A 25,350-nucleotide genomic window follows, 5' to 3' on the forward strand; every position below is an offset into this window, starting at 1 on the left:
ACGTGACACACAAGCTTGATAACATGTAACACGCAGACAAGAAACACAACATATTGACACTGAAGACAAGAGAAGACTTATAAATGTTATAAAAGTAGTAAAACGAGAATGAAACTCGACTAAATCCTAACTACTAGTGGCAACACAAGAACTTAACATATTTCCAACAATATAAGGAAACAAAAATACAAAACAAACTCAAAACAGCACAGACCTGACATTATTTTTTTTCTCGTGAAGCACTTTGTGATCTTTGTCCTGAAAGGTGCTATATAAATAATATTTTTACTTACTTACTTTCTCAGTTCTTTTTATTGAATCCGTCTCGTCTCAGGGTCAATAGAGGGAAAGTATCAAAGTACTTGCAGCAGTGCATAAACACTAAAAAAATGTCACACATATTAAAAAAAGAAGATTTGCCGAAAAAGAAAATGTCCCAGTGGTTGATATATTGTCATATGACACTGTTTGATTATTTTCTGCTGTATTTGCACTGGCTGAGCTGCTTGTGTTATAAATTTGAGAAACAAGATTTTGATTCACGGTCAGATGCACGATTCTGACCGCTCTTTTCTCTTTGTTCTTTGTGACGTTTGGCCTCTTTGATGCCATTTGTCTATTAAATAATATAAATATGTTTCGGTACATACATGTTTATCTTAGTTTAGGATGTAATTAGTCTGACATAGTCTAAAGTTCAATGTTGTTATCCAAGAGTGTAAAATCCACTTACCCTGGACCATAACTTTCTGCAAAGTCTCTAATCTAGCTTATCTATATAGACGCTTGGCGATTGCTTTAGGTTTGGCAGGGGATTCAAATAAAGCAAAGACAATGATTGTTATGACAGAAGAATACTTTAACTCTGGAACTTGTGACCTCCACCCCTCCCTCATGCATCATTATGTTTTATGCGTTTTATGTTTTATTTTTTTTAAAGGTGTCACTTAAGTGCACTCCTTCAAACACTGCCAAGCATGGCTGAACAGGTGTGAAGCCATTTATATGGCTCAATAATTCATTCTTTATGCTTTTATAACCAGTAATGCAATATGTTTTCAGTGTGCAGGTTATGGGGGATGATTATTAATAAACCCCAACACCTTGCAGCACCTTTGGCACTTCGGCACACTGGTCCGAGTTCAGAGAAGCCAGCTGCAGGTGCAAGAAAATAAGGAGCAACAATGGGCGAGGAGCAAATTGAAATGGGAGATTCTGCTCTAATGGAGCCTATGAAGACTAAACCCGTGTTGAAACCTCAACCTAACAACTACGAGAGATTGTACCAGCCCTGCTTGGCTGAAATTGTGGGGACCTTGTTCTTTGTTTTCATCGGCTGTGTGTCTGTGATCGAGAACGTACCAGAAGCTGGACGGCTACAGCCAGCCCTGGTGCACGGTCTGGCTGTAGCCGTGCTGGTGGCTGTCATGGATAAAATCAGGTAAAGTTATTTATTAAGTCAAACGTTGGCATTTATGTTTTAGTTGTTGGATTGTTTGTTTGAATATCATTTATGTCAAACTTTAACCTTGGTTACTTGAAGGTTAAAGATAAAGTTCATTTACCTACCTTAAATCTTTTCAGGATATCTTTTGTAGATAAATGAGGCAGTGTATGTATGATTAATGCAAATAAATCAATTTAAAAAAATCTAGAGGGTAAAGCAGGGATTTGACGTAGCTTGCCACATATGACACATTTAATCCTTGTGATGTCTTTATATAAGAAAAGGAAGGTCAGTTTCGACAGCGCGTCACTGCAGAAAATGCAAGAAATCTGTCGGCATAACTCTTTGGGGTTAAATTGTTTGAATTAAATGTGTAAAATCACATAACAAATAACAATTTCTTATAGGTCATCGCCCAAACTATCATGTAATTATAAAACAGACCATTTTTGTTAATGCACAGATTTATTTATTTGACTGTGGCTTCACTATAACAAAAAGAAATTTTTACAGTAAGTGACGAAAAAAAACCTTTTCTGTCATTTCACTGTTAATCTATCACCTTGTTTTACTTTGAAGTAGCATAAGTGTTCATGGGGAGGTCTTTATCAGGAGTCTTTGCTGGCCCATTCTGGCCCCTGGGCCTTATGTTTGATAACTCTAGGTTAAAGGTTTACCATGTAGACATTTACCAGATTTGAGTGGAGTTAGCTCAGTTTGTTCTCAACTTTGTCTTTGTTGCTCCTTTGCCTCCTCCCAGTGGCTCTCACTTTAACCCTCCCTTCACTGTTGCCATCTACCTGTGTGGAGGCATGAACCTGATGATGGTGGGGCTCTATATTGTCTGCCAGCTGATTGGAGGAGTGGTGGGAGCTGCAATGGCCAAGGTCAGTTGAAGGTTCAGCACCTTCACATCTTCTAAACGGATGCATGTTTGAGTATCCTGTGAAATTTTCACCACAACTGTACTGTTTCATAGCTGATGACCCCTCCAGAACGCTTCATCAATGCCACGGGAGCAGCGTTTACTATCCTCAAGTCAGACAGCCAGCTGTTACGAGCCATATTCGGAGAGGTGGCCATGACCTGCCTGATAACTTTGGTGGTGCTGCTGGTGGCCGTCAATACCAGGACGAAAACCCCACTGGCTCCTTTCCTGGTTGGCTGTACGGTCATAATCAATGTCTTGGCAGGGTGAGACGCAGGGCCCTGTCCTTCCATTATGATTCTTCTCCTTGCTCCTTTTTTCCCTTGGGTTTCTGCTGCATGAGATATTCACTGAGCATGCAGTCAGTTATGGTCATTTTCCTCATGTACTCACTGTGGTTCGTTGTCTCCTTCTGGATAGTGGTTCAGACACTCACTAGCCCCTGGCCTCCTTCTTTCTGCTTAGTGTACAGTCTCAAGGTGCTGGATTTAGGGTGAAATCCTCCATGCATGGTCATGAGCTTCCTTGTCTTGATGTCAGTGGTGTCTATCTCCTTCTTTGGCCAGCTTATTATCCCAGCAGTGTACCTGCAGGGTGATCTTGGCTCAAGAGTTGGGAGTTCGCCTTGTAATCGGAAGGTTGCCGGTTCGAGACGGACAGTCTCGGTCGTTGTGTCCTTGGGCAAGACACTTCACCCACAGCCTCTGTCAGTGTGCCCCAGGGCAGCTGTGGCTACAATGTAGCTTGCCATCACTAGTGTATGAATGGGTGGCTGACTGAATGTGCAAAGCGCTTTGGGGTCCTTAGGGACTAGTAAAGCGCTATACAAATACAGGCCATTTACCATTTTACCTTATCACGGGCAGGGCGGTGATATTAATTTGTGAAGTGAAGTTCTGGCTTGATAAAAATAAATTATCATTAAATTTGAATAAATCTAAACTTATGTTATTTGGAAATAGTAGTTTAAATACAAATGCAAAGATTCAAATAAATGGTGTTGATATTGAAAGAGTCAGTGAAAATAAATTTCTGGGGGTAATAATAGATGAAAAACTTAACTGGAGAGCTCACGTAAGATATATTCATTCCAAAGTATCACGTAGCATTGCAGTACTAAACAAGGCAAAACAGGTATTCGACAGAACATCACTTCATATTCTATACTGTTCACTGGTTTCACCATACTTAAGCTATTGTGCAGAGGTCTGGGGCAATAACTATAAAACCACATTACATTCACTTTTTACTCTTCAAAAAAAAGCAATTCGAATCATCCACAATGCAGGTTATAGGGAACATACAAACTCACTATTTTTGCAGTCTGAAATATTGAAAATTGACGATCTAGTGAAATTCCAAACAGCACAAATTCTATTCAAAGCAAAAAATAAAGAACTGCCAGGAAATATTCAGAGTATGTTTTTTTTTTGAAAGAAGGAAGTTATAATTTAAGGGGTTTTTGTAACTTCAAAACAATGAAGGTACGTACTACAAGAAAAGGCTTTTGTGTTTCTGTTCATGGAGTGAAACTATGGAACAGTCTGAATATGGAATTAAAGCAATGTCCATACATAAAACTGTTCAAAAAGAGTTATAAAAATATGATCTTCTCAAACTATAAAGAAAAGGAAAATATTTAAATTAAGTGAATATCTCTATTTAAAAAACAAACAAACAGACAAAAAAAAAACCTCATGATGTGATATTATAGTATATAATATATCAGAAATATGTTCACTATTTTTATTACAAATTATATCAGTAAGGAAGCTGACTAAATATTAACTGATAATTTATGGCAAAGGGGTGGGATTAAATAAGTGTTTACTTCTTCCCACTCCCTTTCAACATGTAAATTAATCAGAACGTTTTTTTAGGGCCCGAGCACTGAGAGTGCGAAGGCCCTATTGTATCTGCTCCGTTTCTTCTTCTTCTTCTTCTTATTAGGGCCCGAGCACTGAGAGTGCGAAGGCCCTATTGTATCTGGTCTGTTTATTATTATTATTATTATTATTATTATTATTATTATTATTTCGGCAAATGAATCGGCCTTTTGAGGGCCTAAACATGCTCAAAAACTCATGAAATTTTGCACACGCGTCAGGTCTGGTGAAAATTTGTGTATTTTAATGTTCTCAGACATGGCCAGGGAAACTGCCATATTTGACATCAGGGAGAGCGCCACCTAGTGGGAACAGGAAATGTCATGTTTTACACTTTGGGGTACAGTATAGTGATGGGTGACATCTGCAGCCTCAAATTTCTCCAGGAAAGCCTTAAGGAGTTGGTCTTGGGTTACAGTGAAAACTGTGACTTTTCACAAAAGGGTGTGACCTCAGCAGCATGGCGAACTTTGATGTCTCGCCATGAAGAAACAAATTAGTATAACTCCATGAAATCCAGTCTGATTAGTACCAGACTTTACAGGCATGATGTCAGACCCGCCCTGAACAAATTGATGTGCCCATTGTCAGGAATACGCAGAGCGCCACCTAGTGGGAACAGGAAATGTCATGGCTTTAATTTTGTTGTACTGATTTTCACAGGTTCATCGTGGCCACCTCAAAAGCGGTGAATATCACTATCAGTCCCTCATGATGCTTAAGTGAGAAAATTGTGACTTTAAACTGAACGGCGCACCCTGGTGGTAACGCGGTTCACCATGAAAAATGAAGGGCCTTTTGAGGGGCTTTGAAAGTTTAAAAAGTCTTGAAATTTGGCCCACAGCTTCAATGTGCTAAAGGCTTTGTTGTTATGTGATCATTTTCCTAGAATAGCGCAAATTGGCTCAACAGCGCCCCCTACAAAATTTCAAATCATCAGCCCCTGCTCTGTGTTTTATTTATCAGTTTGAAACCTGGTAAGCTTATGGGAGATATCAAGATGTACAAAAAAGTCTCTTGGAGCAATATCCCAAATCCAACAGGAAGTCAGCCATTTTAAAATTAACGTGTAATTTTGGCGACATTTTCCCCTCTTTTCAGGCACCGTACTTTGATGAACTCCTCCAAGAGATTTCATCAGATTGACACGATCTCCAGTGTGTAGAATCTAAAGACCTTTGTGATGTTAAATTGCGAAGCTTTTTACGTTCAGGGAAACGGGGTGGTCATGGCGGCACGTGGAGTTTCAATCACTCGCCAAAAGCAGTAATCTGCTGTCACTCAAAAACACAATGTCCAATCTCTCCCAAAGGTCGCAGGCATGATGAGACTCGAGCTCGGAAATGTTTGTTATGCCATTTGTCATTAATGGTTAGAGCGCCACCTAGTGGGACGACTGTAATCATGATTGAACGAGATGAATTGTTAGCTGGTGGTTAAATGCAAGAATTCCATCAATGTGACATCAGATCAGACGTGCTGGTTTTAGGTTTTGGGCGTGGCTCGACGTGCCGGGGTGCGAGGGCCCTCATAACGCTGCTTGCAGCTTTAATTTTTGTTTTTTGTTTTTTGTATGTAATTTGTATAGTATTTTTTTTTTCTTTCTTATTTTCTTTTCTAAATGCACTTGTATATTGTTCACATGTTGAAATAAATTACCAATCAATCAATCAACCAATCAATCAATTTGATAGCCTGGATCTTGTTCTTGCTATTTGCCTGTGGGATTCCCAGGTACTTGTAGCTGTCCTCAACTTCTGCAATGTTGCCTTCTGGTAGTATGATCCATGGTAGATCCTGCACTTGAAGATGACTTGTGCTATTGGCTTGAAATTGCCCTCTAGTGTTGTTCACCTTTATATATTAATGAATCAAAAACTTTGACCCATTAATAATATTGTAAAAATATATGATATCCTGGTCTGATTGCTTTTGGTGCTTTAGGCATATTCTAAAGTGTTTTGCATTATTGGCCTACTTAAGCAGGATTTTATCTTGTGCTTAAGTAAATGATTTAAAAACTTGTTTTTCCTCTTGTTTAACTTTATCACTTATGTGCAGGGGTGATATATCAGGAACGTGTCTAAATCCTGCCAGGGCTTTCGGTCCAGCTGTGGTGACCGGTTACTGGACTTACCACTGGGTGTACTGGGTCGGTCCCATTGTGGGAGGTCTTGTGGCCGCTGCTTTGGTCAGGTAAGAGAAGTTACACATAACTGGATTACTAAATTTGAATGACACAGGAATGATACACCAGTGTCACTGTCTCTTCCTGTTTTTGCAGGATCATTCTAGGTGATGATAAACTCCGAATCATAATGAAATGACTCCATTTACAGCTGTGGTGCAGGATTCAATATATCCATAAGCTCTGTCTTTCACTCCATATATTTTAAAAAGGGCATACTTTTGGATATTTCTTTTTGATACTGTTATTCCACGACAGTTTGTAATCTATGGATTGTTGTTTAGCATAAAATAAATCAAGAAAAATACATAAAATAATTTTTGCTCAGTTCTTCCCCATTAAAAAAAGAACACTGCCATTTAATCTAAACTCTTTATTGGGACTTTTTTCTGCAGTGTCACGTGTGCAGGTGTGAAACGACACAGTGGGATATTTAAAAAAAGAAAAACACACACACACACAGAGCAGGATTATTATGCTTTATTTTCGTTTTCCAACCATGATTTTAATGGTCACAAACTGCGCTTTTCACTGCCGACATCTCAACGGTATTTCTCAGAGAGACCCAGGGCCACGGCAGCCAAGAATTTGTCGAAGGCGACATGAACTTCCGGGGTGAAATCTTTAGGGAATATAGTGGCGATCACCACCATAGCGGTGTGAGCCAGGATCTGCAGAGAGAGGAAACAGTTTACACCAAATATGAAGTTTGCTCGGCAGAAATCGCTTTTAATAAACAGACTGTTTGTTAGTACAAATGCATAGTCAATAAACTCGATCTTCTTAAAAACAATCTTTTCAATACGTTGGATTACTTTGTTACATAAATTAACCGTGCGTGAAATAGGAATAGACAATAACCTCTGTTTATAACTGAAATCGCATATGCACATGATCCGCGTCTTACCTTGAAGTTAGATGGGTCCACCCTCAGCTTGAAGGCGTGCAGCTCGCTCAGTTCCAGCAGGCCGCCTCTCAGGTTGTCAATCTTGGACACGGCCTCAGTGACTCCACCCAAGATCAGCTTTCCGTGAACCATCACGGGCTCAGAACCGGGAGTCAGGTCCGGCCAGTGGGAGAAGTAAGTCTTGGTTTGCGGATACACGTGGAGCATCCTGTGGAAGCAGAGATGAACATGGTGGGTCACAAGCTCCAGTGGCGCAATCGGTCAGCGCGCGGTACTTATAAGACAGTAGCCTGCAGAGCAATGCCGAGGTTGTGAGTTCGAGCCTCACCTGGAGCACGAGCTTATTTTAAGTAGTCGAAGTCATGTTAATTTGAAGTGTGTTTAAATATTTGAGGCGACTGTTGCTGTAATTTGGCGCTATATAAATAAAATTCAATTGAACTGAATTCAATAAAGAAGTGCCTATACAGCCTTACCTGCCCAAAGCTTCGCCTCCAAAAGTATCCATAGACTTGGAGACCTTGGCCCAGAGTGCCTTGACGGCAGCCTTCTCTTTCTCACTCAGACTCATGTTGGATTGGTTGTCTCTTTCTCTCCGATGATGCTACCCGGCGAGGAGCTCTGCTTAAATTCAGTTCCCCCTCGGTCACACCCACGGCATCTGATACCAAGCCGCAAGCTGTGACGCAGATAGGACTCATTCACCGGACCTGATAGAAACTTGTTTGGCTTTAGGCCAACGCAGATGGTGATATCTGCTGGTGACATCTTGGGTGTGAATTTGCAAAAACACTCTTCGTGTAGGATACCAAAAGTGCAACGTAACCACATTTTCTGCTTTGCAAGTTTGTGAGAAGTTAGAGGTGAAGCACATGGTCCCCTGATGACTGATGAGTGGAGAACATCTCAGGCGGAGTGATATCATGTGCAGAAAGTCTACAGTTCTAAGAACAATGAGTGAACTCGTGTCTAAGGAGTTGCTGTGAAATTAATGCCAATAAAACTGATTGATTCATAAAACTGAACACATTTTTCTATTACTTCCAGCTTTACTGAGGCCTGAACCAAGTAAATTATAGTAAAAGTAGTAGTAGTAGTAATAATAATGATCATTTTGAATATTTAGAAAACAATTCGATTCGATTCGTACTACTTAAATCAATCAATAAAAAAATAAAGTATATTTTCGTGATGTGATCATCAGTTAAACAATTTTACCAATGAAGTACAATATAAGTATAAGAAAATGATCTATTTGTAAAAAACAGATTTCATGATCGCAAAGAATGTGGGTCATTTATGGATGCAGGTGGGAGTTACAAAAATGCGTGCATGCACATTACGCACTTACAGAAAAGAGCGCAAAATTCTATAATATATGCAAATACACTCGGTGGATCTAGGATATACTAAAAATACAAGATTAAAAAAAACAGCTCTTCTTATCAAATTGAAACTGTTTAAAGCTTTCTCAGATTTCTCAGATTTAATTTTTTAATTCAGCATTTTTTTTCCTTTTTTGGCTCGGGCCATAAAATAAGTTCCTATCAGTGGTAGAACATAGAGCAGACGGCCTTTATCAGCCAGCTCAAGTGTTCTTAATCAAAACACATGCATCTTTGGGCGCAGAGGGGTTTGGGTGGAGGGGGGTTTGCTGCTGCAGATAACACCGGTGTGGTTTACGAGATATAACTTAAAGAGCGTCAAACACTCTCGAGCTGCTTGGCAACCATTCCTCACATTTAAAATAAAGACAAATAAAGACTAAATAAATAAATTAATTCTTTCATTTTTCTCCGCATAAATTTTTAGCCTTTTTACTTATATTTCCATATAATGTTGATATTTTTGTGAAGATGTGAAGTTGTTGAACCTTTATTTGTATAATATCAGGCAGATACAGACGAATTATGCATTTCCATATTTTTTTTTTTAAAATCAGAATTCACATTTAAAAATATATACACACTTTATTTATTTTATTTATTTAAACTTTGATCAATGTTGACAGATAATTTTCAAAAGGTCCCATTTTACATTTTATGAATTTTATCCTCTGTGTGATTTGTTTAAAAGCAAAATAAATAAATAAATAAAATAAAGTAAAAAAAAAAAAAAAAAATCAACAGCAACTCAGGATTCAGCTAATAATAGCTGAATAAATAAAATAAATTAATTAAAAAAAAAGAATTATCAGAGACTTGAGGACTGCATTTGAAATAACTGTAATAGAATATGTACATGATAAATATTGGGAATATTTTGCGCATAAAGTATTGGGCTTTGGAATCTTTGGCCGCACAGTAACTGCGCTAATTGAAATGTTGTTTTTGGCTTTGCTAAAATTGCGCAGGACACGAATAACAAAACCGTATCAACAAATCCAGAAACTTCTGGTGAAGTCTGCAGTTTATCTCACGCGCATCATCTCCAGCCTATCACAGCAGACTTCTCATTTAGGGTGGGGGAGCTTCGACGCATTTAAATAGATGCAGGGGGTCTAGTGAAGCACTATTCAGCCTTTTCCTTCAAGCCTGAAGAAAAAAATCATAATCAAACGCCACCATGGTTGAGTGGAGCGAAAACGAACGCAGCATCATCTCCAACATCTTTTCCAACCTGGACTATAACGAGATTGGGCCCAAGGCTCTGGTCAGGTAAGGAACACATCTGCAAGAGGACAAGCCTTCCTATGACGTGCCCTGTGGCCAAACTCACGTGTGTTTCTCCCTTGCAGGTGTCTGATCGTTTACCCCTGGACTCAGAGGTATTTCGCCTCCTTCGGTAACCTCTACAACGCCGAAGCCATCAGCACCAACCCGAAAGTCGCTGCCCACGGAATCAAAGTGCTCCACGGTCTGGACCGCGCTCTGAAGAACATGGACAACATTAAAGCCACCTACGCCGAGCTGAGCGTCCTGCACTCAGAGAAGCTGCACGTCGACCCCGACAACTTCAAGGTAAACCTCAGAACCCGCCTTTCTTCTTCTTTTTAATGCAAACACGACATTTTCTCATGCCTTTTTTTCTTTCTCCATGCAGCTGCTTTCTGACTGCCTGACCATTGTTGTTGCTGGAAAAATGGGTTCCGCTTTCACCCCAGAGGTTCAGGCTACCTTCCAGAAGTTCTTGGCCGTGGTGGTGTCCGCTCTCGGAAAGCAGTACCACTAAAATGTAGATCCGTCTGCATCTGGAAGCCAGAAGGAGATCTAACGCCTGTTTCAATATGTTATGGATCACCTCAAAAAAGAAATAAAGGCCCACTGAAGCAAAGTTTACGTTTTCCCTTTGTATTTTTTTTTTTTTAAATTTTACACATGGTTATAGGTTATATCTTATATCACACTGGGGGGCTGGATGCCGAGTAGAGGGCAAATAAAGGATCTTGTTAGTGCTTTTATGTTTTTAGACTGTGACATGGCGAAATATGAGAGCGGATTTCACTCTTGCAAAGGTTATAATAAAAACTAAACTAATAAATAATAACAACAAATCCAAACCATATATTTTATAGGATTTGTAAGTAAAAACAACCATAACCGCAAAATGACCAGTAACAGGCTGTTCTTCATTCTAACGAGAGTACCCTATACTTGTTTTTCAGTATACTAGATACTACTTTGTTTATTTCATTTTCTGTTGTGCGATGAATTGCGTGCACAGCTGGGGATTTGTTGTACAGGGAGTGCAGAATAATTAGGCAAGTTGTATTTTTGAGGAATAATTTTATTATTGAACAACAACCATGTTCTCAATGAACCCAAAAAACTCATTAATATCAAAGCTGAATGTTTTTGGAAGTAGTTTTTAGTTTGTTTTTAGTTTTAGCTATTTTAGGGGGATATCTGTGTGTGCAGGTGACTATTACTGTGCATAATTATTAGGCAACTTAACAAAAAACAAATATATACCCATTTCAATTATTTATTTTTACCAGTGAAACCAATATAACATCTCCACATTCACAAATATACATTTCTGACATTCAAAAACAAAACAAAAACAAATCAGCGACCAATATAGCCACCTTTCTTTGCAAGGACACTCAAAAGCCTGCCATCCATGGATTCTGTCAGTGTTTCGATCTGTTCACCATCAACATTGCGTGCAGCAGCAACCACAGCCTCCCAGACACTGTTCAGAGAGGTGTACCGTTTTCCCTCCTTGTAAATCTCACATTTGATGATGGACCACTCAATGGGGTTCAGATCAGGTGAACAAGGAGGCCATGTCATTAGTTTTTCTTCTTTTATACCCTTTCTTGCCAGCCACGCTGTGGAGTACTTGGACGCGTGTGATGGAGCATTGTCCTGCATGAAAATCATGTTTTTCTTGAAGGATGCAGACTTCTTCCTGTACCACTGCTTGAAGAAGGTGTCTTCCAGAAACTGGCAGTAGGACGGGGAGTAGACCTTGACTCCATCCTCAACCCGAAAAGGCCCCACAAGCTCATCTTTGATGATACCAGCCCAAACCAGTACTCCACCTCCACCTTGCTGGCGTCTGAGTCGGACTGGAGCTCTCTGCCCTTTACCAATCCAGCCACGGGCCCATCCATCTGGCCCATCAAGACTCACTCTCATGTCATCAGTCCATAAAACCTTAGAAAAACCAGTCTTGAGATATTTCTTGGCCCAGTCTTGACGTTTCAGCTTGTGTGTCTTGTTCAGTGGTGGTCGTCTTTCAGCCTTTCTTACCTTGGCCATGTCTCTGAGTATTGCACACCTTGTGCTTTTGGGCACTCCAGTGATGTTGCAGCTCTGAAATATGGCCAAACTGGTGGCAAGCGGCATCTTGGCAGCTGCACGCTTGACTTTTCTCAGTTCATGGGCAGTTATTTTGCGCCTTGGTTTTTCCACACGCTTCTTGCGACCCTGTTGACTATTTTGAATGAAACGCTTGATTGTTCGATGATCACGCTTCAGAAGCTTTGCAATTTTGAGACTGCTGCATCCCTCTGCAAGATATCTCACTATTTTTGACTTTTCTGAGCCTGTCAAGTCCTTCTTTTGACCCATTTTGCCAAAGGAAAGGAAGTTGCCTAATAATTATGCACACCTGATATAGGGTGTTGATGTCATTAGACCACACCCCTTCTCATTACAGAGATGCACATCACCTAATATGCTTAATTGGTAGTAGGCTTTCGAGCCTATACAGCTTGGAGTAAGACAACATGCATGGAGAGGATGATGTGGACAAAATACTCATTTGCCTAATAATTCTGCACTCCCTGTAAATTACAATTGGAACAAACAAACATACATACATACATACATTTAATTTTAAGATTATATTTTTTATACTTTATTTATCTTGCTTGCACTTTCTATTTCACTGTTTATGCCGCTCTCCTCACTCTCAATCAGAGATGGGCAGTTACTTGTAACGTGTTACTGTAATCCGATTACTTTTTTTCAAGTAACGAGTAAAGTAAGGGATTACTATTGCAAAAACGGTAATTTGATTTGATTTAATATACCTTTATTAGTCCCACAAGGGGAAATTTCATAAGGCTGCCGACCTATTGCACACAATGGCGGCGCCATACATACATTACACAAAACATCACATGGGGAAGACAGGTCAGAGAGGTATCACAATGGAAAATGCACCACATGAGGAAAGATAAGGAGAAAAAATAACTCCCCCCAGACTGAGCTCCAACAGGGAGATCAGTTTGAGAACAGAAAAAAACACCTCTGCACAAAGCACATGAAAAAACTCTTAATACACCAAAGAAACACATGACAAGCAACAGGGGTGGGTAAAGGGTGAGAGACAGCCGATTTAGACAGTGCATCCGGGCCTGCGTGCGCTGGTCTCCTTGATCCCCGTCAGCATCGGAAGGGAATAAGCGTCGAAGGCGTTTGGAAAGGGAGGGGGGATGAGTGTGTGCATATCAGTGTATATGTATGTGTGTGCGTGTCCAGAGTTCAGCTGAGACAGTGTCCTTCGCCCTGTTAGGCTAAGTAAACAGTCTTCCAGCCAACCCAGGTGGCCTTGCATGGAATGGGAAGGAACAGACTAAACACAGTCGTTATCAGGGTGTTGTTGTTCAGCTCCAGCCTTGCAGCTGGCGCCAAAGGGGTATCTGCATAAGTGATGGTGTTTTTACTTTAGTGCGAACAGCTCATATGAATTTCAAAGCAGTTCTACAGTCCAACACTGGTCTCTCAATCTCCCGTTGGAGAGCCGCGAGCTTCGCCATACTTGCGTTCTGTGATGTTGTCATTTCTTGTGCTCAAGGAGCCGATTTCTGAGAACTCACGGCAGTGTGCCTCCCCGAGATGTCATCCAATTTGCGCCCAGAGATGTTATTCCGAGCTAGCCCTTCCGAGATGTAATCCAGTCTGCAGTCAGAGATCTTATTCTGAGTATTCACAGCAGCCATAGCATCTCCAAGATCTTATCCGTGCTGCACTCAATGAGCCCATTTTGAGAAACTCACCCTCTCCCATCGTTCCAATCCCAGCGGGCAGCCTTGTGGGGGTTTGAACAGCCGGTTCCGCTTTCTTAATTCTTCGATAAGTCAGGGCCAAGCCAGCTCCGATTAGCCAGAACCCTGTTACCATGGTTCCGAATAGGTAGATATCTTCAGCACTCAGGCTCACCCAAGCCCAAACTTCTCGTTGAGAAAGGGGTGTCAATTGCATCTAGGGACCAGTTGATCCAATCCATAATTCCTCTTTTAGGTTTTAGACAACAGACTGTGAGAGAGTGTTCCAGGGAAAAGTAATGCAAAAAACACGAGACTAGACAAGGACATAAGAGGCTAAGCAGGGAAACTAAGGGAGACGAGGAGGAGGAGAGGAGAAAAGTGCGACCGCCTTCGTCAAGAGCAAGAGCAGAAAAATTAGATTACTGTTACTTTCCCGCAGGAACGCTGCGTTACTGCATTACTAAAACCGTGATTTTTTTGCGAGAATGTCTCATGACAGTGACGTAAGCGAGTGCGACGTTTGTGACAACAGCTGTGTGCAGATCAACAATGGATAATATATGGAGTGTGGGAGAGAGTATGAGCGTGCAGCGTTTAAAGCGTGGAAGTACTGACCTTACTTTGAGTTTGATTCCATAAAAAGTGACAAAAACAGTGTCCGTTGTGCGTGGGAAGAAAACTTCTTTTTACAGCGAAAAAACCCCCTAAACTTCCAAGCAAGCACCGAGTGCGCTACGACGTAATGGGAAACTCACAGAGAAACTCGCAGATTCTTCAACTGACCGCTGCGGCTCACCTGCACCAGGGCAAACCTCCGCCTACCCAACTCCTGCTTTACAGGTGAAAATAGAGCAACAGGACCGCTGAGTCTTTGATGTTATTTATTTTCTGCTGTGTTTTACTTGCATCTATTTGAAACACAAAAGAAATTTTATTTTATGTGCTGGAATGTGCAGAAAATAGGTTTAAATGTTAAACAAATTTCTTCCAGTCAGAGAATGTTGCATATAATTAATTTTTTTTAAAAGATTAAAACTAATAAAACAAGTTTTAAAAAGAGACTTTTCCATTTGATTACATTTTGTATGATGGATTATGCAGAAAAAGTAGAATTGGGCTGAAAAATCTATTGCCCTATCACCTATTCAGGTTGTAAATCGTGTTTTTAAAAAGTAACTAAGTAACTAGGTAATTAATTACTTTTGAAAATAAGTAATCAGTAAAGTAACGGGATTACTTTTTTGGGGAAGTAATCAGTAATTAGTTACTGATTACTTTTTTCAAGTAACTTGACCAACACTGCTCTCAATTGCCCAGTTGCTCAATAAAATTACCTTAATCTGAAAAAAATAAACTAATAAAATTAATATTTTATTATACAAATGATACAAATGAAGAAAACTGCGCTGCTATAGTTTCCTTTGAGCCAAAACAACAGGACGATTTCGACTTCGTCTGTTTCAGGTCAGCCATCAGATCCTTTATGAGATTCACTGTTGCAAACTTCATCACGCTTATATAAGCTCGGGCTGCGTTAATTAGAAAAGAAAAGAAAAGAAAAGAAAAGAAAAGAAAAGAAAAGAAAAGAAAAGAAAAGAAAAGTGCAAATTCTGCTTGAATCCAGCAGGTGGCGCTGTCTGAGTGTCCCACGAGACCTGACTTGAACATTACGTGACACTTTTCCTTTAAGTCTCAGCAGTTTTTGCTTATTTGTTTATGTGGAAAAAAAAATGCATCAGTTCCAAGGAACATCTTAGCTTTTTCTTTACCTTTGACAAATGGGCTTCTTTTAGGCTGCTCATTAAAAAAAGATTCCTCCACAGCCATCGGTTTAAAGAGAATGAATCGCTGAGGGGTATTTCCAGCACCTTGATGAATCTATACGTGTAGAATTAAGGCAAAAACAGAGTCCAACCTGATGCTAGCAAAGTGTAGCTAATAAAGTGGCCAGTGAAAGTTCCCCTCTCGTGGTAAAAGTGTATATTAAACCTTTAATAAAGTGAGGCCAGTATATCTATGCAGGCAATCTCTATGAGCTGAAACCTCAGGCTTCAGCGCTGTAAATGATCAATTTTAACTACAATTTTTTTCAGTGAGTTGATTTTAGTCCTTGATTTTTGTATGGCTAAAAAACAAAAACAAACAAACAAACCCATAGTGGGCAGCTGTTTAAGGACATGACAGAGTTTTTTAAAGGCATATTTAGTAACAACAATTGGACTTGGCAATGAATGTCAATGAATCTTTTAATACTTAAAAACAGAAACTTGGAAAATGTTCATGTATGTATTTTTGTAACACGACCAATAAGAAAGTCATTATTGTTATTTTCTGGCACAAAATAAAAGATGACTCAGTGTTTGAGCTACATTTTATACAGGACACAAACTGGTTGTTTGGAGAAAGAAAAGTATCGGTTTCAGCAGCAGCAACATCTCTTTTAGTACTTCCTTTTCCACAGGAGACACTTTAACATGCCACAGTAGGAAAAGGGAGGTAAATGGTTTATTAAAAGGGGCATTGATTTTAATAGATCCCCGTCACACTGTCAAGTCTGTGAGACTGGGTTTGAAGTATTTTGTTAGAAAGCACCGCGAATGAGTGTGTTCCAGGGGAACGAGACTGAGGTGGAGCGCAAGATTTATCCAGAGGAGAGCTACACTGTTATAAACTATTCCATCATAAACCTGACATCCGTGTGTATAGCTGACCTGTGCTATACCGAGAAGAACACCAAACATCATTTACCGTCAGATCCCGACCCCTCTATTTTGCAATGAAGACATAGCTAATGTGTCTCATGCGTAAATGCTCACACTGCTCATGTTTTTTATTTTTTCTGCAGATTGCGCACTAACACAGTCACATTGACACCTACACCTTTTTAATGATAGAAAATACATTAATACAACATTAAAATCTCTGTCTGCCCACTGCAGCAGTAAGGACCAAGCGAAGAGTTAGAGGACAGAGCCAAAGATTCAGCACTCCGCTCACAGCTTTGGGCCATCCACCAGTCACAATTACGCACTCGCTTCCAATAAATGAACACACACCAACTATCCCATATCTTACAACCGAAATGACGCGTGTCCCCCCCTTTCTCCAAAGCGGTAAGTTTCGCGTTAGACTATTGTTTCCTTCTTCCCTCTAATCTGTAACAAACGGGACTCAAAGAGTGGAAGTGTCTAAGATTAATGTCTTAAATCTGAGACATTCAATAGCTGTTCTTCTCCACAGCGGAACAGGTCAGCTGCAACACTGATTTCAGGTTTACACGGTGGAAGACTTTGTGATACAGTGCTGTTAGCTGTCCCATATATCTGTAACTCTGACATTAAAAAAGCGGCGGAATTCATAATTCACAAGAGGATAGGTAAGGGAGAGAGATGACATTAAAGATATATATAGAGAGAGAGAGAGAAAGTGGGAGACAATCCTACGGGGAAAGAAACAGAAAAGCAGCAGGGTGCTGTGATAGAATTGGCAGTGATAAAAATGGTCACGTCACGTCACTCGGTCATTTGATTACTTTATTTAGTTATAGCTGAATAACGCAAACTATCAAATGTGGCGGAATAGCCCCAGAAATTAATGAGAACTCAACAGTGAACCCATGGACTTGGGCGGGCACGTGACCGCCCCACTACTTGATCAATTAGCCCTTCACCTCTACACATCTTTACAATAGAGCTATTTATACACCACAAACTGGGCATAAAGATATTTGTGTTTATTTACAGAAGAGTTTGGAAAAAAAACCCAAACAAAAAAAAATCTGAATTAACAGAAAAAAAAAAAACTAAAAAAATGAATGAAAAAAGGACATTGATTACAAAAACAACTAATTAAAAAATACAAAATTATAGCTAAGTGCAGTGGAATCAAACTAATTTCAGCACCAGAGACAGCGCCGTGTTCAACGTCCTCACAGCAGCTTCATGTTTAATACGAATGTTTTTAAACATTATCAACAAGATAGAAGTAGATATTTATGCTTTTCACATTTGATGAAATAATGGAAAACAAAAACGTATAATTTCAGAAAACACATTACACATTAAACGTGCTAATTCAACCCTGAAAAAGTAAAACTACAAACACATAGCGATCGAAGAATATCTTCATAACCTACCGAGAACAAATGCCCAGAGAGAGATCACCGGTGAAGTGTCCACGTGGTCGTGGGCGCCCAAGGCTTTTGGTGGACACATGGTTCAAACCAACTAATCACAGTTACAGTTGGACGTTACAGTTTTTATTTTCTTCCACTTTAGTAACTTTTGTAAATGTACATCTGGAGTCATGGCTGTAAAATCAGGCCCAACAAAAGGACCTTATCTTTCCATGAGAATAAACTTTTCTGTCAATAAAGAAATATTTTTTCACCAAATGACATTGAAAAATGGTGTATTGAAGAGCTAAATCACAGCTCCTTATTAAACACAGGCTATTTGGGTTTTTAAAAGTATCTAATTCATGTATTCAAACAATATTCTTAAGAGAAATTGTGAACATGTCTATGATACCAAAGAATATTTGGTATGGTAAAGATTGAATTAGACTCTTCAAAATTACCTAGAGTCACTTTTACTTGCAAGGAGGTCACATTTCATGACGTTAGAACAGAAGTCTGATGGTACAGATGAGGAAATAATTATTTTATTCTCTGGTGAATTTGTATTTTTCTCACTTCCAAAGAAATGAGCACAAACAGAATTCTGTCTGGACTGTAGGGGATCAAATAATCATTTCCCTCAGTGACCTGAAAATGAATTTATAATGTTGGTCTCATGTGTTTTTCTAGATTTTTGTTTGATATTCTGTACAGTCACTGTACAGTAAACTTGCAAATTACAAACGTACAAATTTACCTCAGGATCAAATAATTATTCCCCCCACTGCGTACCTGACATCTACACCTGGTTTTTAACTATATAAAAATTAAAAAATTGTTAAAAACCCTCACATAATTAGATATTCTGACATCTTACATTAAATGTAATATTACTGTAATATTATTATTATTAAAATGATAGAAAATGTATTATTATTTAGTGTACATACTGTATATATGTTTTAAAAATATCAAATTATTACCATCTCAGCTAGTCAGTGAGTTATGAAGAAAAATGTACGTTTTAGGGTGTCCCACAGTACTACATTTCAATACAGCAGCCGAAAGGTGGAGGAGACTGCTGATTGCTCAACGTTTGAACAACAGTAGCTCCCCTCACCCTCCCAACTCTCATCTTCTCAAATCCCCCCAATCACCTGCCCTTCCTCTACCAATCTCATCTACACCCACACCCCACCTACTCTTCAGCATGTGCTCTAACTGTAACTGCTTCCTTACATATTGCACAGTCTCCCAGTCATTTTAATGCTAAGATTGCTTCAAGCAAACTCTAACTTCGGACCAACAGGGCACGGTCCTCACAGATGTCAGGTGTATAAAAATTTCATCTGTGTCTCTGATGTTTTGTCTTTTTTCCCTCTCATTAAAAATATTTCAACCTTGTCTGACTCATGGATTTTCACGTACGTGAAGCTACAGATAAGAACCAAAGGTGAGAACACCAGTCTCTGCAAGTTTAGGGTTCACAGGAACTATCAAGCCTGTGCATTTTTACTTTACTGGGAAAGAAGTCTGAGGATTTCAACTTAATCATAGTACAGCTCCTAAATTATGAGTAATTTGGTATTATTTGGACTATGTAGCCTGTAAAATGTAGATTGTAAAAGTACAACCTTGCGTAACTGTGCGCAGATACAAACAGAAGGCATAAATTATCTCTCATGCTCTTCACATGAGATGACTGCTACAATCAACTCAAAATGTTAAAAAAAACCCAACAAAAACCCCAGCAAAGGTAAAAGCAAGGATGAAGAAATGAATGCAGTTCATTCTGCTGTCATGATATTAAAAACATTTACACTCCCATTAAGTAAAAAAGAGTATTAGCACGTTTTGGCTTAAAAGCATCACAATCCAATCCTGAAAAAAAAGTAAATTTTTGTGTAATCAACCTCACAACAAAGATGACTGTAAATTACAGAAGTTATTTCACTTAAATAACTAAAAAACTGACATTTAACATCTTGTCTATGAGCTGCTTTGAATATTGCATCAGTATGCATCTGTATTACCACGGTACACAGAGCAACAGTGCCCCCATTTGGTAAACTGGTAAATACTTTATTTGAGGTCCATAGATAAACCTGGAGTCCTCCCAATTCACTGGTGTTAAAACCTGAATCCTTTGTTTCTGTAATACTAGAAAAATAAAACAATAAAACAAAAAACAGATTAGATTTAATATTAAATGTGCCTTTGTAGTTGTAAATGTATTATTTATTCTAAAAATATTTTACAGTAGGAAAGCTTGCTTAAGCAAAATAATGTAAATTATCAGCTGACATGATGGTGAGCAACTAAAAAAACTTAACTCAGTCAAATGATGAATTCCTTGAAAATGATCAACACAATGCATTTTGAACGTGATATGATAATGCGTGGAAAACCACAGATTCGATTTGTTTTTATTTGATAATATAACAGCACAAAAACTAACACACGAATTGCACATTTTTGACCATTAAAAAATGTAACAAAGTAATGACAGTGACACATACAGAGAAAAACAAAAAGATTTTACATAGCATCATAAATGCCTCATATGCTTTCTGGAAACCCAGTGCTTGAGTCTCATCTGTATTTCTCAGCAAGAACAGCAGCAAACGCTGACAGGTATTTGTCCATGGCGGCGTGAGCCACCGGTGTGAATTCATCCCCCAAGTAACAGGCAAGGCTGACGAGCATACTGTGCGACAGCAGCTGCAGGAGAAACACAAAAGATTGGTAAAAAGTAAACAACATACTTGCATAATTTATAGCATGTGTCAGTTTTCTGAAAATCATGAACCCCCACACTGCCATTTGTCATCCTCAGTGTGTTATTGTTAATATAGTGATGTAATATTGTGTAATTTGCACAGAAAGCATGTCTGATAATTTTAAGTGCCAAACAATGCATTAAAAATATCATCTCCTCCTCACCCTCTCGCCTCACAATGGCTAGTTTCACAGCTTGTAATTCCCCAAACATCCACAATTGTCTTAAATTTATAATACAATACCTTATACTTAATATACACATTATCATTTTGTTCACTTATAATTTTTTTTAACCATTTTTCAGATTTCCCGACTGGTTCACATACTGCCTTTTTGCACCCCAATATTCCTGGAGGAACCCATTTAATCAAATGTATTATTTATTTTAATTAGTGCTGTCAATAGATTTAAAAAAAAACATTTTTCCATTTTTTTTCTCCTCCATAAAACAAACTAGTTGATTTGATGTGTCATCTGAACAGGCTGGAAAAACAAAACAGCAGCAGACTTACAGTTAGTAAATCTGTTGTTTTCTTTTTAGTTCAGTTAAACTCTATTATAGAATTACTGAAAAAATCCCTACATACTAATAGGATTTTCTTTTGCATGGAGAATTAAAATGCACAAATAAATGCAATTTCATACATTGCAGTCACCTGTACGCCTTATAGCATACAACAAAGAAATTGCACAAGTATATATATTAACCCTGTAATAGCAAGTGCATCATATTTGATGCATGAGTTTCTGGCAATTATTTTGTGGTTCAGGCTTTACTGGATTAGTAGATATACTTAATAGGGAAATCTGAATAACAAAAAACTGATTATCTCTGATTAAAAGATTAAAAATAAATTTAAAAAAATCCAATGCAAGAAGGGGATGGAAGGGCTGCAAATAGGTCTGAGGTGTTTAGGCACCTTAAAGTTTCTGGGGTCTACCCGAAGCTGGTAGGCGTGCAGAGTCTGCAGGGGAGCCAGGGTGACAGTTAGCTGACTGATGTCTTGGGCCCCCTCAGCTATAGCCAGGACTATCTTCTTCCCGTGAGAAAGCAGGTGGGAGGAGTTAGGACTGATGTCTAGATGGGAAAAATATGTCTTGGTGCCCGGATAAGAAGCAAACATCCTTAAGAAGGGAAAAGTGAAATTATTTCCATGCTGATATGATAGGAGCAACAGAGTAAGTGCTACGTATTGACTGTCTTTGGTCACCAACTATCATTTGTGTGAACTCGAGGCCCACAAGTTTCTAAAATGATCTCGGATCATTGCCAACACCTTGAAATCCCTATTAGAGACTTCAGGAATTACCCAGCAGTGAGCAGTAGATAAGCATTACATTCTCTTGCGGGATTTGTTTGCAGTAACTACTTACTTTAGTAATGGCTAGGAAATCACGTAACAATACTAAAATCTAATACTAACATCTGCAAACTGAAATGAAAGCGTATTAGTAGAGGAATCTATTTATCACAACACGCACTCTTACTGAAAATGTTACTTTGTGTGTAGGAGCCTAAATCTTCATGCAAAACCATTTAAAGACAATGCAGTAAAGTATGAAGGTTACACAGGTAAGTCTCAACCTACCTAAGGAGTGCATCTGCTCCAATCTCTGCTGCCACAGGAGTCAGTCTTTCCCATATTTCCTTAATTAAGTCTTTTTCCTTCTTGGACAACATTGTGGCCTATCATACACAGAAACACTGTAGCCAAATATCCAAAGTGTTAGGTCTTTACAGCCAAAAAAACAAACAAGAAACTAATCAACCATTTTTTGTCGCTGCATTAACCTGTTAACCTAAATGCTAAAAAAGAAGGATGAGTGAAAGAGCAAAAGTAATAGTTCCTACTGCCTGAAGAAAACAGCTTGTACTGGTTGATCTCTCAGCAGATGTGTTGTCTCTCTCTGCCTCTGTGTTATCAGACCGCAGCCAGGGCAGGGTGCGGGCTCCACACCACCACACTATCTGCTACCGTATGTGTGTCACACTGCATATTTACCATATCATTGGTGGGGTAGAGCTCAAGGTGCAGCTGTAGTTGAGGTCCCCCCCCCCCTTCATTGATGGTAGAATTCTTTTTCTTCAGCCTATTGTTAATAGTTTTTAATTTATAGGCATTTTAGCAGATTAGTTGCTGTATCTGCTTCAAAAAAACAAAGACACACACGCACACTAAAAAATAACATTTTAAAAAACTAAGACTGAATCATAAGTTTATTTTAATGAATATGTTCTCTAAACCTTAGCAACTATTAAAACAGAATTTAGTGCTTCTGTCAGCAACATTAAAATAAAGAAAATGAGTCAATACTAGTGTAATTTGGATGATAATTTTTTTGTCTCAGCTGCTGTTATCTGCAGGTCCACAAGTTGCCGGTTACAGAACAGTGGGTGTGAGCCCATAACGTTATGAACCACACTGCAGTGCACATAGAGATCACATATAAGCCAAGTTTTAATGCCTCTGCTGATCTTAACACAAGACGTGAAAATGAGCCAGTGTAAAACTGCCTCACTGGACTCAGTGAGCCTTGTATGTAAGCTAATATTGTTTACTGGACTTCTTTCTGTTTCCAATTTGAAGCTTGAGTGAGGTTTAAACAAATAATAAAACTAAACGTTTCTTCTGGATACCAAAATTCTGAGTTGGAAACTTTGGATTTCTAGCAATGGTAAACTTACTGGGGAGCTGTTTTGCTCATTTCCAGATCCACGTTTTTTAATTTTTTAACAGCTTGTCAGATCATCCACTGAAACAAGCTATTTTTTAGCTCCTCTCCTTTTAAGCCACTCCTAATTCTCCTGATTGACTCTAGCTGTCCATAGCAGTTTTATATGGTGAACCAAAAAAACTCAGCACAAGTGTCTTTTTGTTTGGGTAAATATACATTAAAAGTGATGTTTAATGCTGAAGAGTCACAGTTACTCAAGTGTCCCTTTAATATTTATAGTTATTAAATAACATTACATCAATAATGATTGGAAGAATAATAAGCTATAAAAAACCCTTCTCATGTCAAAAGTCACATAAAACCTCTTATATGGCTCAAAATTATTACCAAAGCTTAACATGGTAAATTAGAAATAACCTTTTTATTATGATTGTCGACTTGAATTTAGTGTTACACACATACTGTGCCAAAGTAAGTTAACGCATGAATTGAGCTGAATAGAAAAACAAAGAGATGAGATTATAAAAAGCCAGAATCGTTCAGTTTGAAAGAAACAACTCCAAACAATTACTCGTCTACATACACCGAACATCTATAGGAACATAGTTTTGATAATGGTCTCCTGTCAGTAGGTAAACCCTACCACTGTTTTTAGCCACACTATAAATAATATCACAAATTCACAAAAATGAGAACATGCACAGATAATTAAAATAAAAGTAAATACATTAAAATGACACCACTATAGAGCAAGATATATGATTTCAAACAAGCACCGACAGTCTCTTCAGGCTTGCCAAGTGTGAATCTGTCCACACAAAGACCAAGCTCGTATTCTTAAAAATAACAAAACAAAACAGGTATGCAGTTTTTTTGTTAGAGACATATATTCCAGTTATTGCTTCAAATTGACTGGCCATGAGGATTTAAAAAGCCTTTTAATGTAGAGTATGTGTCCTGTAGTGCTTAAGAAATGAAAGGTACCATTATGTCCATAGGTGGACCGTTAGGTTTTCTAGAATGTGCTCTTTGTTGTTCACCATATTTGCTATTGATTAAAGCTGCCTGCTCCAGATGAGGCTTGAACTCTGCTTTCCAGCATATTAAGTCATTAGTACTGTGCACTAACTGATTGCACCACTGGAGCACCAGACTGTGACTGAAGATTTCCTTAATGGTGTTGAAATTCTGTTAAGCTCTTTTAAATGAAAATGGAAGATTTTGAATGATTTTTATGAACATTTACTTAAATTAAGTAGTGAGACTAACACAGATTAAATTGCTATTTATGGTCATGTAACATAATTTCCACACTGAAGAGTCCAGGTGAGGCTTGAATCCTCAACCTTAGCATTTCTTCATACATTACTGCCTTAGAAACACTGCACGCTGACTAGCTGCACCACTGGAGCTGAGTTGCAATATAAAGATTAAACCAATTATTAATTTTTGATAACTGTTGATTAAACCAACCAAATAGTTTTACTGGCTTTTAATGGCACATGGCTGCCGTTTCCTGAGCCTAGTTCTGCTGGAGGTTTATGTGTAATAAATTATTTGTTTATTTCACAAAACAGGAAAAGACCGCCCCAAAAGACCACTGCTTACCTAAATGACTTCAAACTCACTCACTTAGATCGCCAGACTAGGATGAAAGAAAGATGAACGCACATACAGAGATTCCTTTATTTACGAATAAAATGATTTCTCTACCTGCTGTAACAAAAAAAAGCCAGCATCAGCAGGAGTACATGTTTCAGTGAGCAGTACAACACACAGAGAGCCCTTTATTTGTTAGAGAAATAACATTAATAATAAATAAGTTTGCTGCCTTCAAAACCAAATAAACCGAATAAGCTGTGGGATCCATCTAATGACAGTTCAATGAAGTCCAACAATAGGAGGCAAAAACACGTTTTAAAATACTGTATGCTGTTGACTTTATTTGTTGATTTACATTTGTTTGCCTTTTATAAAT

General features: G+C 38.6%; 4 protein-coding genes and 1 non-coding gene across 5 annotated transcripts; 3 read left to right on the forward strand and 2 right to left on the reverse strand.

Annotated features, from left to right (window-relative positions):
* The first annotated feature begins 1,184 nt into the window (after positions 1-1,184).
* aqp8a.2 (aquaporin 8a, tandem duplicate 2) lies at positions 1,185-6,588 on the forward strand. Its single transcript, XM_084938152.1, has 5 exons — positions 1,185-1,441; positions 2,208-2,334; positions 2,427-2,641; positions 6,323-6,457; positions 6,546-6,588. The coding sequence occupies exons 1-5, from the start codon at positions 1,185-1,187 to the stop codon at positions 6,586-6,588; spliced, it is 777 nt and encodes a 258-aa protein (XP_084794278.1).
* A 335-nt stretch (positions 6,589-6,923) lies between these two features.
* Positions 6,924-8,002, reverse strand: hbae5 (hemoglobin, alpha embryonic 5). The gene is made up of 3 exons (XM_084938153.1): positions 7,833-8,002; positions 7,357-7,564; positions 6,924-7,120 (listed from the first exon to the last, which is right to left on the reverse strand). The coding sequence occupies exons 1-3, from the start codon at positions 7,925-7,927 to the stop codon at positions 6,992-6,994; spliced, it is 432 nt and encodes a 143-aa protein (XP_084794279.1). The 5' UTR covers positions 7,928-8,002; the 3' UTR covers positions 6,924-6,991.
* Positions 7,599-7,692, forward strand: trnai-uau (transfer RNA isoleucine (anticodon UAU)). The gene is made up of 2 exons: positions 7,599-7,636; positions 7,657-7,692. It is a non-coding gene; the product is annotated as a tRNA-Ile (tRNA).
* A 1,916-nt stretch (positions 8,003-9,918) lies between the features above and the next one.
* hbbe2 (hemoglobin beta embryonic-2) lies at positions 9,919-10,617 on the forward strand. Its single transcript, XM_084938154.1, has 3 exons — positions 9,919-10,013; positions 10,094-10,316; positions 10,399-10,617. The coding sequence occupies exons 1-3, from the start codon at positions 9,922-9,924 to the stop codon at positions 10,525-10,527; spliced, it is 444 nt and encodes a 147-aa protein (XP_084794280.1). The 5' UTR covers positions 9,919-9,921; the 3' UTR covers positions 10,528-10,617.
* Positions 10,618-20,303: 9,686 nt separating this feature from the next.
* Positions 20,304-22,672, reverse strand: hbae4 (hemoglobin alpha embryonic-4). The gene is made up of 3 exons (XM_084938695.1): positions 22,286-22,672; positions 21,617-21,821; positions 20,304-20,636 (listed from the first exon to the last, which is right to left on the reverse strand). Exons 1-3 carry the CDS (start codon positions 22,375-22,377, stop codon positions 20,508-20,510), a joined length of 426 nt encoding a protein of 141 aa, XP_084794821.1. The 5' UTR covers positions 22,378-22,672; the 3' UTR covers positions 20,304-20,507.
* Positions 22,673-25,350: the final 2,678 nt, after the last annotated feature.

This window comes from Perissodus microlepis, chromosome 8, assembly GCF_051167445.1.
Source record: "Perissodus microlepis isolate ML-2025 ecotype Zambia chromosome 8, ASM5116744v1, whole genome shotgun sequence".
In the NCBI taxonomy this organism is placed as follows: domain Eukaryota; kingdom Metazoa; phylum Chordata; class Actinopteri; order Cichliformes; family Cichlidae; genus Perissodus; species Perissodus microlepis.